The sequence below is a fragment of the Microcebus murinus genome, chromosome 22 (genome assembly GCF_040939455.1).
Source record: "Microcebus murinus isolate Inina chromosome 22, M.murinus_Inina_mat1.0, whole genome shotgun sequence".
In the NCBI taxonomy this organism is placed as follows: domain Eukaryota; kingdom Metazoa; phylum Chordata; class Mammalia; order Primates; family Cheirogaleidae; genus Microcebus; species Microcebus murinus.
Genome location: NC_134125.1, coordinates 22,500,161 through 22,518,684, shown reverse-complemented (window position 1 = coordinate 22,518,684; position 18,524 = coordinate 22,500,161). Strand labels below are relative to the sequence as shown.

At 47.9% G+C, this 18,524-nt stretch overlaps 1 protein-coding gene across 1 annotated transcript in view; it reads right to left on the bottom strand.

Annotated features, from left to right (window-relative positions):
- SLC5A1 (solute carrier family 5 member 1) overlaps window positions 1–16,427 on the bottom strand; it is a 59,252-nt gene extending 42,825 nt beyond the window's left edge. The window contains exons 1-2 of the mRNA XM_012764027.2: window positions 16,034–16,427; window positions 11,109–11,180 (exon numbers count right to left, since the gene is read on the bottom strand). Of these exons, the coding sequence (XP_012619481.1) occupies window positions 11,109–11,180; window positions 16,034–16,168 (207 nt within the window). The 5' untranslated portion in view covers window positions 16,169–16,427. The remainder of the gene's footprint in view (window positions 1–11,108; window positions 11,181–16,033) is intronic.
- Between the last annotated feature and the right edge of the window lie 2,097 nt (window positions 16,428–18,524).

Here is an 18,524-nt window from a genome sequence, read left to right as displayed (position 1 = left end):
AGTAGGTCTGGGTTGGGTCTGGAAATTTTGCATTTATTTTTTTTTTAATAAAAGCTACTCATGTAACAAAAACATTTGTATCCCCTTAATATTTTGAAATTTAAAAAAAAATCCTTCACTCTGGGAGGCTAAGACGAGAGGATCCCTTGAGCCCAGGAAGTTGAGACCAGTGTAAGCAAGAGAGAGACCCCGTCTCTACTAAAAACAAAAAAATTAGTTGGGGATCTCACCTGTAGTCCCAGCTACGCAGGAGGCTGAGGCAGGAGGATCATTTGAGCCTGGGAGTTTGAGGTTGCAGTGAGCTGTGATGATACCACTGCACTCTACCCAGAGCAACAGAGTGAGACTATCTCAAAAAAGAAAGAGAAAGAGAGAGAGAGAAAGAAAGAAAGAAAAACAAAGGAAAGAAAGAAAGAGAGAGAGACAGAGAAAGAAAGAAAGAAAGAAAGAAAGAAAGAAAGAAAGAAAGAAAGAAAGAAAGAAAGAAAGAAAGAAAGAAAGAAAAACAAAGGAAAGAAAGAAAGAGAGAGAGAGAGAGAGAGAGAGAGAGAGAGAGAGAGAGAGAAAGAAAGAAAGAAAGAAAGAAAGAAAGAAAGAAAGAAAGAAAGAAAGAAAGAAAGAAAGAAAGAAAGAAAGGGAAAGAAAACAAGGTGAAGAAATCCAGGTACATTTTACCCAGTTTTTTGCAGTGGTACATTTTGCAAAACTGTAATAAAATATCACAACCAGGATGTTAACATAGTCAGAATATAGAACAGTTCAATCTCTGCTCTGTCTCCATCAACAGGGACCCCTCGGTCTCTCATGTTACCCTTTCATGGCCACCCTGACATCACCCCCACCCCACATTCCCCATTCTTAACCACTGGCAACCATTAATCTTCATTTCTGTAATTCTGATATTTTAAGAAAGCAGGCTGGGCGTGGTGGCTCACACTTGTAATCCCAGCATTTTGGGAAGCCAAGGCAGATGTATCACTAGAGGCTGGGAGTTCGAGACCAACCTGAGCAACATAGGGGGACCCCAACTCTACAAAGAATTTTTGAAAAGTAGGTGGGCATGTTGATGCACATCTGTAGTCCCAGCTACTCAGGAGGCTGAGGTGGGAGGATCACTTGAGCCCTGGAGTTTAAAGTTGCTGTGAGCTATGATGATGCCACTACACTCTAGCCTGGGCAACAGAGCAACACTCTGTCTCAAAAAAAAAAAAAATCCTATTCCGTCTATTGAAGAATAATCCACACTAATGATTGGAATTCATGAAAATTCAAAATTATAAAATTATAAACCAAGAAAATGTTTATTCCTAACAAGATCCCAGGTCTTGTTGATGCTGCTTATCTGGGCATCACACTTTGGGAGCCCAATCCTGGGAAATTAAGAAAGGGAGGCTGGGCCCAGTGGCTCACACCTGTAATCCTAGCACTCTGGGAGGCCAAGGCAGGAGGATCGCTCAAGATCAGGAGTTCGAAACCAGCCCGAGCAAGAGTGAGACCCCGTCTCTACCAAAAAAGGAAAAATTAGCTGGGCAACTAAAAATAGAAACAACAAAAAAAAATTAGCTGGCATGGTAGCTCTGCCTGTAGTTCCAACTACTTAGGAGGCTGTAGCAGGAGGATCACTTGAGCCCAGGAGTTTGAGGTTGCTGTGAGCGAGGCTGACGCCACGGCACTCATCACTCTAGCCCGGGCAACAGAGTGAGACTCCGTCTCAAAAAAAAAAAATAAAATGAAATAAAAGGGAGAGAGGAAGGATAACTTTTTCACTTTGTCTTATTTACTGCCCTCAACAGCCTCTCGAGGTTGGTATGACTGTCATCTTCATTTACAGATGAGAAGATTAAAGATCAGAGGAGAGAAGAGACTTGCCCAAGGTCCCAGAGCCAAAGGCGACTGAAGTCCCAGGAAGACAGGGAGAGGCCGCGGCCCCGCACTGGCCTCCTCCTTCCTGCCCAGACATTCTCTCCTGAACTTCCCGGAGTGAGGGGCACAGTGGGGTGAGACCCTCCCACCGCCCCACTGTAAACTCAGGAACCGCGTGTGCCGGTCTATAGCGTGTTTTATTTCAGATTTCTCCCTCCCCTCTCAGGAACTGGTCTTGCGATGAGCGTCTCCCTCAGTGAGCTCTCTTTTCGCAAGGGAAAGTTATGAAAGGTTTAACCTTTGACCCTTGCCATCTCCCAAGAATCACACTTCCTGGATTGAGACAGAAAATAAGGTGCGGCTCATATATTCCGAATATTTTATTCCTGAGACTCTGGTAAATATTTAGACATGGGCCTTGCTCCAGAGTTGTCATAATCTCTGTTTGCTCTGTCAGCTCATATCCCCACAGACAATGGTCGTCTTTCACTCATTACCTTCCTGAACAACTCTCCTCGCCCAGAGAGCCAAAGGGGCAGGAAACTAGGACACCACTACCAACGCTGACATCCTCCCACCGGTTTTTGGTACAACAGGCAGATGAGGTCTTCCGTTGGCATTTAGAGGTCAAGAAGGCTGGTGACCCCCCAATCCAGATGGACCCGACAACTCAGGGTCCCTCACCAGAAGGGCCTGATCTAATTGTACTGTCTCTCCCCCATAATGACTCCTTTTCAGTCCCTCAAATACCCCAAGTTCCTTCCTACCCCAGGGCCTTTGACCATTCTGTTCCTTCTGCTTGGATTGCTCATGCCCCAGTCAGTCTTCACACGGCTGGCTCCCTCTGATCCTTTAGGTCTCAGCCTAAATACCCAATCCTCAGGAAGGCCCTCCCTGACCTCCTGTGTAGGTTAAGGAAGACCCTGCTCCTTCCCACTCACCCACCCCCTCCTTGACGCAAATAGATTTGCTACCGAACACTTAACCACTACTTGTAACTTCACATGTTCGTTGTAAGAACGTGAGTGACACACGCACATACACCCAGGGATATGCCAGCACCTTACGCAGACTCTGGCACATGGTAGGTCGTCAGCAAACACATAGTCATGGACTGAAAGAATAGTAATGCATAAGTGGACAAATACATAAATGGACAAATGAATTCACAATTTATGGAGGAGGATCTGGAGATGAAATACAATAATAATAATGACAGTTATAGTAGCCAACCCTTGATTAATACTAACCATATACTGCCCTGGGAAATCTACATGTATTAATTTATTTAATCCCAGATATTTTTCTAACAGGAATAGCCCAAAGACTTTATTTTAGCTGATAGTTTCGGCAATCTTCTGACTCTTCGAAATTCAGCCAGCTAGAAATATTGATGACAATTTACTTGTTTCTTTTCTCTGTCTATAGCAATGCTAATCTGTTAGACATGCTGGGAAAGCAGCCAGTGGGAAAGGAGAAGCCAGGAGCTCAGGTACTAGCTAGACGACAGGAACTTGGCTACACATCAGTCCACTGATGTCTAGAAACACAGAGACTACATGGACAGTGAGTGGCCATGCAGTAATCAGAGAAGCTCCTCAGAGGAGAGACTAAGCCATGAAGCATGGGAGATAAGTGGCTCCACCAAAAGAAGAGAGAGAGAAGGAAGAGGGGAGGTAAAGGGAAGGAATAGAAGAAGAATAAGGAGGAGGAGAAAGTGGAGGAAAAAGACAAGAAGAGTAACAGGAAGGACTAGGCATGGTGGCTCATGCCTGTAATCCCAGTACTCTGGGAGGCCAAGACTGGAGAATTGCTTGAGCTCAGGAGTTCGAGACCAGCCTTAGCAAGAGCAAGACCCTGTCTCCACTAAAAATAGAAAAAGTAGCCGGACATGATGGTGTGAGCCTGTAGTCCCAGCTACTCAGGAGGCTGAGGCAGGAGGATTGCTTAAGCCCAGGAGTTGGAAGTTGCTGTGAGCTACAATGACACCACTGTACTCTAGGCCAGGCAACAAAAGCAAAGCTGTCTCAAAAAAAAAAAAGTACCAGGAAGAGGAAAGAAAGGAAGCAGGCTTTGACTTAGAGCCAGCACCCTCCTAACTTCCGGAATTGTCTCCACTGCATGGCTCCTGCACCAGAGAGCAGAATGCAGATTTAGGTGTCTCCAGTGATACCACCCAGGGGAACCAGCATGAGGGTCTGGCAACACGTCCCTCTCCTCCTTTGCTTTTCTTTAATTCAGTTCGTATTTGTTAAGTGCCTACTTCCAGTGTAAGGCCTTGGACTAGGTGTTGTGAAGGATAATTTAAAAAAACAACAAAGATTAAGAAAAATACAGTCTCTGTCCTCTTCACAGGACACTGGGACACATAAGGACACAGACAGCTACATGCAGGGAGAAAGCAACCAGAGCAGAGAGAGCAGGACTTGGACTTGGGGGTCACAAAGGCAGGGATCACTTCCCCCAGCTTACAAAGAGCCAAGTCCTTGTCTTCTCACCTCTTCCCAAGGGTCCTCCCTCCGTGCCTCTCTGCCTCTCCACATCCCCTTGCCTGGTTCCCTTTCTTCCTCTCTGATCCATGAGCTCCCACCTATGTCTTCAGCCTGGCAGGTTTTTCCAGGACGCCCCCTGGCCGCGCCAGGGACATCATAACTGTCTGAACTTTGATCTGATCATTAGGCTCTAGAGACTTAAAGAAAAAAATCAGATATATTTTACTCAGGAGGGTTTTAAAAGTTTGAGAAGCTGTCCTCTTTCTTCAAAGGAAATTGCTAATGGGGTCTCTGGTCAGCCCTGCATGAAAGAATTTCTTGGTTTTCAGATTAACTTTTAGATGATACCCATTGGCCTCATAAATTTCCATCTCAAAGGACAAAGAGAAAGAGACGTGAATCACCAGAAGATCAGTGGGAGCCCTAGCGCTGTCCTTATCTTGTGTAAACTTGGGCAACCCATGGGGTTAATCATCATCCTCGCTGTACTAGATCACTGAGGATACAATCAGATAAGCAATCTGATATAAATCCTCCAAATGGTTTCAGCTGAAAAGAAGAACAAGAGCTAAGCCTGAGAGTTTAGCGTGTGCCCAGCACTGTTCCAAGACTGTGGGGGTGTGTGTCCTCAAAACAACAAATCTGGCCCTCTACTTGTTTTTGTAAATAAAGTTTTATTGGAACACAGACATATCCACTCCTATACGTATTTTCTGTGGATGCTTTCATGCTACACCAGCTTACTGGAGAAATTGTTACAAGAGTTCGCATAGTGGCAAAGCAGAAAAAATATTTATTATCTGACCCTTTACAGAAAAAGTTTGTCAACCTTTGTCCTAAAGCACTGAGATTACGCTTTCTGATGAGTCTCCACTAGTAAGGCAAGGAAAGGAACTCGAGCTGCTGAGAGGTGCACGGCCATTCCATCTCCACGGCGCTCACTAGCAATGGCGTGACTAAAGTGCCCACCCTCATTTCCTGTGCTTGCTCCCTCCACTGTGATGTGGAAACTTAGAATTTTAGTTGTGGAAGAGCCTTTGCGATTCCTGATCTGACTGTCTCACATTACAGAGGAGACTCTCGGAGACTCAGAGATTAATGAATTGCTCAATGTCACAAAGCCGGGACAGAGCCCAATCCTCTGGCTCCTTGTGTGGTTCCCACTCCCTGCCTGCTGGAATGCGTACTTCTGAGTCGAAGGCGGCTGTCAAAAGGTTGGCCCGTGCCTGCCTTGGCCCGTGGCCGTACCCTGCGGCTCCCACGGAGCTGGTTCTGCCAACGGCATTGGTATGCGTGATCAAACTCTCCTCCAAAACAAGGGTCCTCCACTGGGCTGTGTAGCTGGGACCCCACTTCTCTGAGTAATTTCTGCTGCCACTAGCCAGAGTGGGGACTTCCCCTTCAAAGTTTAGCACATGAACTTCACGGCCTTCCCACCCTCCCATCACCCACATCCCCAAGAAATCATCACCACACAGCGCACAGGCAGCTGCTAGTTAAAGGTGCCAAATCATGGTGCCTCATAAAAAGGGAATCCCGGGCTACCACCCGGCCCACAATTATGCAAGGCACAGCTCCACAGTTTCAGGTTCCTCAGCTGAGTCTTCAGCCTTGTCTTGCCTCAAGCATGACTCAGGCTTCTGGGGACCTTCCCGCCTGGCTCCCTTTGCAAGCCAATTCCTCCTGTAATTTCAGCTCCAGAGTCCTTGTTCCCTCCCTCTGATTGTCCCTCACTTGGATCTGCAAACCGAGGCACAAACCATTTCTCTCTCTCTGGGCCTCATTAACTTTTCCAGAATGGGATCTTTTCCCAGAGTTCCTGGATCTTCGCCCGTTACAGGTCATAACCACTCCTGAGCCCCAGGAATGCCCTGAGCCAGGCTCTCCTCTGTCCAACCTCCTCTCCGACTTTATGAGCTGTGATTTCCTCCTGCTTTCTCGTGGGTGACAACCCAAGCCCTCCCTACCTCGAGTATATCAACCCAGATCAACACGAGTCCTCCCTTCCTAAAATCCCCCGGGACTCTCTTCCCAAAGCTTCTCTGCTGCCCACTCCTCCCACGGCACGAAGCAGCTGGGCAGACAGAAGGGGCAAAGGGCTGCGTTGGAGGGTTTCTGCTGCAGCCAGCAGGCCGAGAGAGATGTCAGCACTGGACAACCTCTGGCCCCGCGATGCCGGCCCCCTTGAGCCGGCACATTTGAGAACTGACATTCTGGTTATGGACTTATGGACCAAGGACAGGCTAAGTCAACTTTGCATTTTACTTCAAAAGGAAATTTAGAAGTCTAGGTTTGATGCAGTTTCAAATATTTTTTAATTTTGGAGGACAGCACTTAGATTTTTCTCACATTCCATGGTTTTCCTTTAATTCCTTCTCTCGGGTGTGTATGGCTATGGTGTTTTAAAACCATTTTAAATCTTATAATGGAAATCATCAAGCCAATTGTCCCTGTGAATTAGCAGTTTTTAAACTTTGTAAGTCAGCAGAAACTTGTTTTCAAACAAAATTCTAGAAGATCGTGCTTATATAAAATAAAGAAAAGTTGGATTGCCGGGGGGCAAGGGAGCAGAGTGTAGAGCAGCCCCAAAAGCATTTCTGCAGAGCTAAAATGCTGCAGTAAACATAGTTTAAAAACCATTGCTTTATGTCTATTTCCTTTCTCTATAAAAAAAAAAAAACCATTGCTTTAGGATATAACCATACTTTAGTGAATCTAAGGCACCAACTGTCATAAGCCATATCACGTAGCACGAAGAAAGAAAAGCACTTCCACTGAACCTGTGGCATGCTACTAACTGAATATAAGACACGGCTCTACTTCAGAGATGTTAAAATGTGGTCCGTATGTAGCTGGAATTGATGATTTACAGAAGTATAAATAAATACACATATATAGCATGTTCATTTGATCACAGGGTCAACCTGAAAGTTAAGTGCAAGGGAATGAGCAGCAGTAGCTAAGTAAATGCTTCCATTCACCGAGCACTACTAAGTACTGTGTGCCAGACCGATGCCACCCGGGGCTGCCTTTGGCACTCCAGACCCTCCTCCCATTTCTTAACACTCCAATTTATTGACCACTCGCCAGGCACAGCGCTGAGTGCTGTACATGCATTACCTCCTGTGATTCTGACACAGGAGCAGGTTTAGAAGCCATTAACGTAATCTCCTAAAACCCTGATGGACACTACGGTTGGAGGAAGAAGGGTTGAATGTCAGCCTCGTCAAGGAAGCAGTGACTTCTGCACAAAAGAAAAAATGTCGCCATTTTTCTCTGTTGATTAGAAAATCTGATACTGAGACCTGCCTGCATAAGGAAAACAACACCCGCAGAAAGCCCCACATAAACCCCTGAACCCTACTTGCTTTGGGCGAGGTTAATTCCTTTCATCAACCAAGCCAGGGCACTACCAGGAAGAAAGGCAACATCTCTGGTTAAGATATGATGTGTTCCCGGCTGGGTGCGGTGGCTCATCCCTGCAATCCTAGCACTTTGGGAGGCTGAGGTTGGAGGATTGCTTGAGATCAGGAGTTCAAGACCACTCCCAGCAAGAGCGAGACCCCACCTCTACTAAAAATAGGAAAATTATCCCCAGGCATAGTGGTGCGTGCCTGTAGTCCCAGCTACTCAGGAGGCTGAGGCAAGAGGATCGCTTGAGCCCAGGAGTCTGAGGTTGCAGTGAGCTAGGCTGACGCCACTGCACTCTAGCCCAGGCAACAGAGTGAGGCCCTGTCTCAAAAAAAAAAAATAAAGAAAGATATGACGTGATCCCAGGCCTAGCTTAAAATGCATATCTCCTAGAGGTGGTTCTGCCACATGCCTCACCTACTCCTTGGCTTCTCCAAGACCCAGAAATTGGAAGCTGAGGTCTTTCACCCAATAAATATGTCAGCCCTAAAAATTTTCCTCTTGATTACAGTCAGCAAAAGGAAAAATAGCTGTCTGAAAATGGAATGGTTTGTCTTAAATGTAGTAAGTTTCCCATGATGGGGAGTAGGGAGAAGAAAATGGGGCTGTGTGAGAAGTTAGCTGGCACCAAAGCATTAGATGGGGTAAGTGTCCACTGTTTTCAAAATAATCAAATAAACTTCAAAGTCCTGTTCAGTGCTCTCAGCAAATCTCAAGTCCACTAAGATTTCATGCCAACCTATAGAAATCTACAGAGTGGCGCTATCAGATGGAACATGGAACTGTTCTAGGTCTGCACTATCCGACACAGGCGCCACCATCCACATACGGCTACTGTGCACTTGGACTATGGCTATGTGACCGAGGAAAGAAATTTTTCATTTTACCTAATTTTAATTTTGGTTTAAACAGCCAGTGTGGCTAGTGGCTACTATATTGCACAGCACAGAGGGACTCACCCAGCCTTGTGTTGAACTTTGGATCAGAGCTGCCTCTTTGACACCAGCTTTTGGGAAGGCACAAAAGTCCAAAGCATGGGAAGACAAAAAGCCCTGCCACAAAACTGAAAGGAGACCGGGCGAGGTGGCTCATGCCTGTAATCCTAGCATTCTGGGAAGACGAGGCGGGCAGATTGCTCGAGGTTGGGAGTTCGAAACCAGCCTGAGCAAGACCCCATCTCTACTGAAAATAGAAAGAAATTAATTGACCAACTAAAAATATATATACAAAAAATTAGCCGGGCATGGTGGCGCATGCCTGTAGTCCCAGCTACTCGGGAGGCTGAGGCAGAATGATTGCTTGAGCCCAGGAGTTTGAGGTTGCTGTAAGCTAGGCTGACGCCATAGCACTCACTCTAGCCTGGGCAACAAAGTGAGACTCTGTCTCAAAAAAAAAAAAAAACTGCAAGGACACATCAGAATGTATGTGCCTGTACCCACCCAAGTGACAGGAGAAACCACCATGAGGGATCCACCACAGAAGGCAGCATCTGTGCCAGGTATTCTCGGCCACCTTAAGAATAAAATATAAATAACTTCATGGGCTCACTTATATGTGGAATCTAAAAAAGGCAAAATATAGGCCAGGCATGGTGGCTCATGTCTGTAATCCCAGCATTCTGGGAGGCAGGAGAATCACTTGAGGTCAGGAGTTCGAGACCAGCCTGCGCAAGAGCCAGCCCCAGTCTCTACCAAAAATAGAAAAAAACTAGCTGGGCAACTAAATACAGAAAAAAAAAAAATTAGCTGGATGTGTTGGCGCATGCCTGTAGTCCCAGCCACTCAGGAGGCTGAGGCAGGAGGATCGCTTGAGCCCAGGAGTTTGAAGTTGCTGTGAGCTAGGCTGACACCACGGCACTCTAGCCGGGGCAACGTCTCAGTCTCAACAAAATAAATAAATAAGGCAAAATAATGGAAGCAGAGAGTAGAAGGATGGTTTCCAGGGGCTCAGGCAGAAAAAGTGGGGCAGATGGGAAGATGTTGGTTAAAGGTACAAAGTTTCAGTTAGGTCAAATAAGTTCTGGAGATCTGTTATACAGCATGGTGACCATGGTTAATAATGTATACTTGAGAATTGCAAAGAGACTAGGTCTTAAATATTCTCACCACAAAAAAATAAGTGAAGTCTGTGAGGTGATGGATAAGTTAATTAATTTAATTATTTCACAATGTATACATATATCAAAACACGTCTGTTGCACACTGTAAATGTATATAAGTTTTAGTTGTCAAAAAAATTTTTTAATTTTTTTAAAATAGAAATGACTTCAGGGATAACCCAAGCAACTGTGACGATGCCAGTTATTAAAATCCATCCCAAAATAGCTGATCAAATGCCAACTGCAAGATGTGGCATAATTTCCTGGTAAAGTCTCTCTGTGCTGTACAGATCATGACAGGGACAGTCTTTACTTTCTTGTTTCTCTTCCTGCAACCAACCCACAGCTGCCACTCCCTTCTTATTGTATATACTCAGCATTACTCTCCTTTTTCTCCAGCCAACCTTACTCATATCTTAAGACCAAGGGATTGCAAGACTTGGCCAGTTTGTTCAACCCATGTTCTCACTTACTCTCCCTTGAGTGAAAACACTGGATCAAAATGGTCATCGAGTTGAACTGATAAACCAGCGAGAGCCCTAGGCTGAGATGATGGAGGGCACCTCCTGGTTTCTCCTCCACCCATGATGTCCTCTGATTGGGACAGTCCCACCCATGTTCAAGCATCAGGGAAAATGCCTCTTAAATACACAAAATACAAAATTCACCAAGAGATGAGGAAACCTCATCCAGAGGAAAACTGTCATTGGAATAGTAGGGGGCTCTCCCTCTATCCATTCAGCATTCATTGAGGGCCTCCCATATGCCAGGCACTGTGTTAGGCTCTGGAAATAGGACAGATAAAAATCTCTCTTCTATGGTACCTAAAGTAGGAAAAAGTAACAAAAGGGGTACTATTTATTGAGTTTCCACCCCATAAGAGGTCACCACTTTTAATAACACTCCTGGAAGGTAAATATTATCACCCCTATTTCATAGATACAGAAATGTTAGCTCAGATTGGCTCAAGCTTACCTCGGTCTGTGCGCTCTTTTTGTTTCTCCACACTGCCCACCTTGTGCAGTCTTTTCTTCTATTTATCCTTTCAAGGAATCCAAGCATTATTTATTTAAAGGCTCTTCCCCGACCATAAGAGATTAAGGGTGCCCAGGAGAACCGGTGAGCATGAGACTCATTGTCAAGGATCTAGGTGGAGAGGAAGAATTACCACCACCCAAAGCCAAGAAGAAAATGGGTTCTGAAAGAGATTATCTTAATCAAATACTATTTCAGAGAAAACTTACCGGCCACCACACCATACTTCGGCCGGCCAAGAAGAAGCCTCCAACGGTCCCACGATTGGTAGAAAACATAGCCTGAGGACAAAAGGGTCAAAAATTTAATAGAGAAAAATAAGAGTGGTCTTGCCAGCCTAAAGGACATTCCTCCCCCTACAGGACACCTTCTTCTACCCACTCCACTTCCTGAAATACTTTTCACATTCCTTCTTCCCGCAGAGGCTCAAACATACTGAGATGAAGGAGGCAGGGACCTGCATTTGACAAACAGGGAAAATGAGACTCAGAAGGCTTAAACACCTTGTCCTGGGCTAGCTCTGTAATTAGCTTACAGGGTGGCTTCCGGCCAGTCACTGCACCTGGATCCATTTGTTTGTCTGTTAAACAGGGGGAAATAGAGTTTTTTATGCCTTTTTCACAAGCATACAGAGGTGCCTAATAAAATATCATAGTTTTAAAAGGTACATACGGTATGTGAACTATATCTCAATAAAGCTATTACCAAAACAAAATTTTTAAATGCTCTAAGAATGCAAAGTGATTGTACTAAATATTACGTAAAAGACCGGACGTTCCAACTCTGTTCAAATCTTTCCTGTCTGCGGATGTAGGTAGGAGCTTGCTGGAATCATAGCTTTTCAATATAGTGTGACTGCAGCGCTAAGTGCAGAGGAAGGAGGGGTTCCTTCTGACTGGGGAGTCAGGAAAGGCTTCACAGAGGGGTAGCATTTCAGCAAATCTGAAGAAAGAGTGGGGTTTTATTAGAGAAAAAAGACAGGGACATTTCATAGTGCAGGAATAGCAAATCCGTGAGCCGGAGAAGGAACCGCGCCCAGTGTGGGGAAGGCAGGAATGACAAACAGTGGTTTCTGGTGAACCTGGCTGAGACGTGTGAATGGCAACAGTGGTGAGAAGTGGGCCAGAACTCAGGCTCTCGAATGCCAGGCTAAAAAGCATAGGCATTATTCCACAGGCAATAGGGAGCCACCGAAGGTTCATGAGAGGAAAAATGACACGTATCTTCAATTCATGACCACCAGCCCCTCTCACTGCTCCCTTGGAATGTTGCCTCTCAGCCTTTAGCTTATTCCTGATCCAGCTGAGGCTCGGGCCCAGTCCTCCAGGACAAAATGGGGACGGTGCTCCTGCCCCTGGCCCCGGGCCCTCTTAGTCCTTTAGGAAGCAGGGCCCCTCGTGCATCAATCAACATAAATTTGTTGAGCGCCCCTGTGTGCCCAAGCTCAGGTCTTTTTGGACTCCAAGCAGGGTCATACTCCCTCCCACAGGACATATTCTGGAAGACTCCATAGTGGTTTTCCCGGGAATAGCAAGGGAATCAACAGACCTAAGCAGCAGAGGAGGTAGCTAGGGCTGAAATAGAAATAAATCCCAAGAACTCAGGGTCTGCCAGTCGCCCAGGGAAAGGCCATTCTGAAGATCATTCTCAAGTTGAAGAAGGTTGATGTCTCCGCAGGCATGGATGGAGGGACAGGAAAAGTGAGTTTGGGGCCCAGACACAAACATTTCCCAGTTGGTCTCAGGAATGAAGAGCTTAGAGGAATATGAGGGAAGGGACTAGAGGCAGGGGCTGGAATAATTCAAGAAAGATGTTGGAAATAGACAAAAGGTGAAGAGAGACGTGTCCACACCAGGACTTTCCCTCTCTAGAATGTTTGTCCCCTGATCTCGTAGGCACGACCAGACAAAATGGGAGAAGCTCCAGGATGCCAGGTCTGAGCCAGCTACCAGGAAGAACTTCTCCTCCACCAGGGCTGCCCAGACATGGAAATGGGGTCACTCAACAGAGTGTCTGCTGGAACTATTCAAGTGAAGACTGTTGCCAACTTGTCAAGAGGATTTTATCAACTGATCTACAGAAGAGACCTCAGCATAGTATGAAAAGGGTGGAAGTCAATAAACTTTAGGCTCTCAATTCATGAAAATGCATGAGGAAAGAAGGAATTCATTGCCACCAGAACACTGTCACAGCAATACAGTGGTTAAGGACCATGGAGAGAGTATTCCCAGCAAGGACAGTATCTTGGGGAGGGGAGAGGCAGACTAGCAGAAAGAACATTGGCTTCGGCATCGTACGAGTTAGGTTCTAGTCCCAGCTCTGGTACCAACTCATCTGAATGACTTCAGGTCACTCTCTCCCACCCTCATCTATGAAACAGAAAGGTCTGGGCTCCCCCAAGGGCCATTCCAACTCAGGTAATAAATGACTTCTATCAGTTCAAATGACTGCATAAGACAGGGGTCAGCAGGTGTTTTCTGTAAAGAAAAAGAGCCTGGTGGTAAATACTTTAGGCTTCATGGGCTACATTAGGCCTTTGCTGCAAACTCCTTGAATTTTGCTTTGTTACATTTTGTTTCCACAACCCTTTCAAAGTGGAAAAAAACATTCATAGCATGTGGGCCATATAAAAATAGGCAACGAATCAGATTTGGCCCGTGGGCGCTAGTTTAACAAACCCTGGCTTAAGGGGGGTGCAGGATAATGAAATCTTCCAGCAAGAATATGGCTGGACATCCAGCTTAAAAGGATATCACTCTCCCAGTGAACAAGTTGGAGGGTAGTGAAAGAAAAATGAAAACAAACACTGGAGAGGTAACAACCCAGAGCCCAAATGTGATTGGAAGAGGCAAAGTTGGAGGAGGGTAAAATAGAACCAAAATAAAGTTGGAAGAGACAGAGATGGGACAGAGGGACATTGGCTGGAAGAGGTGGGGGTCTTTTCTAAGCTAAGGAAGCACAATGGGCCTGGACTGTTCTCTGTGCAGCCAGAGACCATGCAGGAGTCAGAATTTCCACCCCTGAATCAAGCCACTCTTGACCCTTCAATAGTAAAAAGGGGAGAACAAATTGGACGGAATCCAGCACGTTAAATAAGCCAGGTCCAGAGGCACTGCCTAATGGGGGAAGATTAAACGTAGACAAATACTATCAGGCTCATTAAGTAGCATTTAACAAGACAAATGATACTGATTCACAGATACTTAAAAAGTGTAAACACCATTAAAAAAAAAAAAAGTATAAACACTGACAGCACTGGCAAGGCTAACATGAGATTGGTTCAGAGAATGGAGATTATCAGGGACCGTGCAGGAAACAGGCAGTAAGGTATGGCTAGCAAGTGATGGCCTCACACCTTGGCTCCAGCACTTACATGCTGGGGTGGGTGGGGGAGGAAGGCAGGGACAGAGGCACAGTGCCTGGTACCGTGGAAAATCCAGCATTCAAGAGACTTGAGTTCCAGGAACAATTACGTCTGTTGCAATCTTAGGCAAATGACAGCCACATGAGGCTTCAATCGCCACTTCTGTAAAATGGTGATTAGCACTCATGCCCTCCCTGTCTTGTGGCTTTTGTGAAGATACACTGCCCATTTTTGCCCATTTTACTCAAAAGAACAAAAATCGTTCAAGGTCTGGATCATAACCTGGAAGGCAAATGATAATAATATTTTAAAAACTAATTCTAGAGTTGTAGATGCTCACAACCACCTTGGGAAAATAGATAAGACTGTAGCTATTTCACACTCAGTAAAAGGAGGTTGACATGGCTCAAACAACATCGCATGGCCGAAACCATGTGAAAGCCAATACTAAACTTGAGTATCCTGGCTCCTGGTTGGACACTCCACTATGTCTGGGAAGCCAAGAGCACTGAGGAAAAGTCAGCCACACTGACCCCATGTGACACTCAAAGAGGCTTTCTGCTACATCTGGCTTCTACAATTCCTTTAAAAAAAATTTCTCTTACTTTTTTAAAAAAAGCTGTGTCCACAGAAGGGTTAATACCCATCCTCCCCTCCTCTAAGTCAAAAGAGCTCAACACAACCACCTGCTGGCACAGCAATCTCCTGGTTCTGTCACCCGATCCCGCCCCATGACAAAATCCCTGAGAGTGGCTGGAATATCTGTACACTTTCAAAACACCTCCCCCTGGGATCCCTGGAGCCGGGGAGATCCAGGCTGCAGACAGCTATGATCATAGCACTGCACTACACACAGCCTGGACCAAGGCAAAAACAAAACAAAAGCCCTCTTCCTCTAGTTGTTGGGCGTGCCAGAGTCTGTCATAAGTAAAATTTCCAAGTTTCAGGCTGCAGAGAACAAGTTTCTCTGGTTTGGTGTGTCCCCAGAGTCCCTAAGGAGAAAGACACACTTCCCTCTCTCCAGTGCCAGGTCACCCAGCTCTTCTTCTTCCTCCTCCTCCTCCTCCTCCTCCTCCTCCTCCTCCTCCTCCTCCTCCTCCTCCTCCTCCTCCTCCTCCTCCTCCTCCTCCTCCTCCTCCTCCTCCTCCTCTTCCTCTTCCTCCTCTTCCTCCTCCTCCTCCTCTTCCTCTCATCTTCCCCATCTCTAATTTGCTCCAGCCCCTGGGATTTGCAGGCTCAAGGGCTCGGGGTTAGCCTTTCCCAGGATGGGGACAGCAGTCAGCACCTTCCCCATGGATTGTCCCGGGGACTCTGGGGCTGGCAGAGGCTGTGGCTTTCCCGCTCTACACACTCTCTCTTATGGGAACTGGATGACCGACAGGTAAGACGTTAGGCACCTCCTTGAGGCTCATCTCCCCAGCCCTGGGGCCCTTCCTGCGCTCCAGGCTGCCCCTTCCCCGCCCCTCTCTCGCACTCTCCGCCACGCCCTCCAGCCCCTACCTTCCTTCTGTGCTCGCAGGCCCCCATCCTCCTCTGCCCTTGCCGGCAGGCTCCCCTGGGCTCCCTTCCCACTTCTGCTCACCCTCGCCTGCCCGGCTCACCTCCCACTGTGTCCCGAACTGCTCTCAAGCGCTTCAAGTCTTTTCCGCTCCCCCTGCCCGGAGACTCCAAAGCCTACGCGCCCTTGCAGCACGGAGAGGCTGTGCCGCGGCTCCTCTGTGGCCCGGCTCTGCCCTCCCGGTGGCCCCGGCCCCCAGGACCCCCACGTACCCACAGCCCGACGGCCATCACCACCACGAAGTAGATGACGATGACAGAGATGTCGGCCGCATTGCGGATGCGCTCGTGGGGCGCGAGGGGCGCGGCGGTCGTGGTGGCCGCGGGGCTCCAGGTGCTGCTGTCCATGGCGGCGACGTGTCCCTCCTGCACGCCCGGGCCACTCGTTCCTTATACGGCCTCCTGGTTAATGGTCAGCCCGGGAGGGGACCGCAACGTTGGGGCCTCGGGGCAGTAGCGCGGGCGCTCGTGCGCTGCGCTGCGCCGCACGTCGGGGAGCAGCTCCGGGCGCGCAGCGCTGAATGAGGAGCTCGCAGAACTGTCGCGTTGGAGGAGCGCTGACGGCAGGTAAGGGCTGTGCTGGGAGCGGGGAGTGGCAGGCCAGGGGGTGGTGCCCTCCTGGCACAAAGGCCCGCTGTGGCCCGGCCGCCACGCCTACCTGCCATGGGGCCACAGGGCAGAGTGGGAGTGGCTCCATCGAAGGAACAGTTCACCTGGGGCCCGGAGCCTAAAGGCTGCAGGTCACCTGCCACCTGCCCTTGGACCTGTCCCAGGCCCTTTGTAGACTGGGCTTCTCCATGTGTAAAATAGGTGTGGCAATTCTCTGAAGAGCCAGCCAAGTTCTTGGTCTCTGCATAGAACATTCTTGTAAGGACAGAAAGTTGCTGGGTGTTGCTGGAAAAAAAAAAAATCAGCACAATTCTAATCTCCCGGCCACAGGATGGCTACCCACACACACGTTCCTGACTCCCCTGTACAGCCTACTGCCCCCAGGAGCACTGTGTCCGTCCCCAGCTGGCCCTGGAGGCCAAGAGGAAAGCCCTGCTCTGATGCGGAGGTGCAGGGAGGAGGAAGAACCGCACAAACCCTGCCAGGACTCTGTTCTGCCTCAGGCCCTCCTTGCCCACTGCTAGACAACCATCCCCTGCCCACATTCCAGCGGCCTGAGAATTTGCACTTCGCTGCCTCAGAGAGCTGCCTCCCTCCTCCCTCATCAGCACCTGTTCTTCCCACTGAGGCTGCTGTCAGAGAATCGTCACTTGGACAGCAGCCACGCAGGTCTCCCCCATGTGCCCCACGCATCCCCGGGAATGTTAACTGTACACGGCTACATCCAGGGTCCAGCCTAATGTTCTGCCCAGAGGGAGCAGGAGCTCCTTTTCTGGGGAACCTGGCATCAGGGGTTCTCTGTTGTGGATGCCTCCCAAGACTTAGAGCTCTGCTGTCAGTTGCAGCTTGGAGCAACTGACCTTTTGTCCATGCTCGTTCATACCTGCATGCAGCGGAGCTTTTTCACTTGGCTATGTGCCAGGAAGAGTCCCTGCATTTGGGGAGCTTCTGGTCTAGTCTGGATGTGAGCCCATTCACAACAAAAACTCAGCCCCGAACCCACAGCTGCAGACAGCCAGCCCATGCCAAGTCCCAACAGTACAAGGCATAGAAAATGAAGTTTATGGAAATGAACAAACCCAAAAAGTGAGCAGAAGAGAGGACTAGAAGTCCTGAAGGACCTCACAGGAGGGACAGGGCCACCCTTTGATCTTTTTAGGAAAGCAGAACATAAATGGGCAAAGAGAGAGAAGGATGGTGACCAGGGAGAAGCCAGAAAATTCATTCATTCATTCATTCATTCATTCATTCTTGCAGCAACAGAGCAGCTTCTATGTGCCGAGTTGCATATGTTCATCCTGCATGTACAGCTATGAGCGAGACTCATGTGGCTCTTGCCCTCACAGGGCTTCCTGCCCAGTGGCAGAGACAGATCGGCATCAAAGACGAGACAAGCACCTATAAAATTACCATGGTGATAGGGGATTTGAAGGGGAAGTACCGGTGCTCCAAATGTCTAGCAAGGAATTTGACCTGGAGATGGGAGGAGGTTAGAGGAGGGTCTGGGAAAGCTCCGTTTTGAGCAGAGCCCTGAAAGAAAAGGAGGAATGGGCCAAGTAAGGTGCGAGTGAGGGACACTCCGGGAACATGCAGGCATGGGAGTAGGGGTTTCCAATATTTAGGGAGGGACCAGCCGGAGCTACAAATAAACATTTAAAAAAGCATGTCATCCATAAGAAATCCCCTACCGCGGTTGTCCTCAGGCTGCCTGAGTTCCTTTTACCATCTCTCTTCCTCCTGGGTCTCTTCAATCTTCCCCGAATGGGTGCTGTAAGGAGGACACAGTGGGATGCACCACCTGCCGACACATGGCTGGCCAGAGCTGTTGGGCCACTGCTCCCTGGTAAGATCCTTTTGGCCTCTTTCTTGGTGCCAATCAAAACCAGGGTCTGGTCACTAAAAGGGGCCTTCTAATCAGAACCCCAGAGAAAGGAGAAAGCTGGCCAGACACCTGGCCATGGGTAAGATGAGGCCAGTGAGGAAGACAGGCTTGAAAGAAAAGAGCAGCACCTCGCCACCACCTTCCCGAGTCTGCACGGGTTTACAGTCAGTTGTCAGATGAGGGTCCTAAGTTTAAAAAGCCAGATGCCCACAG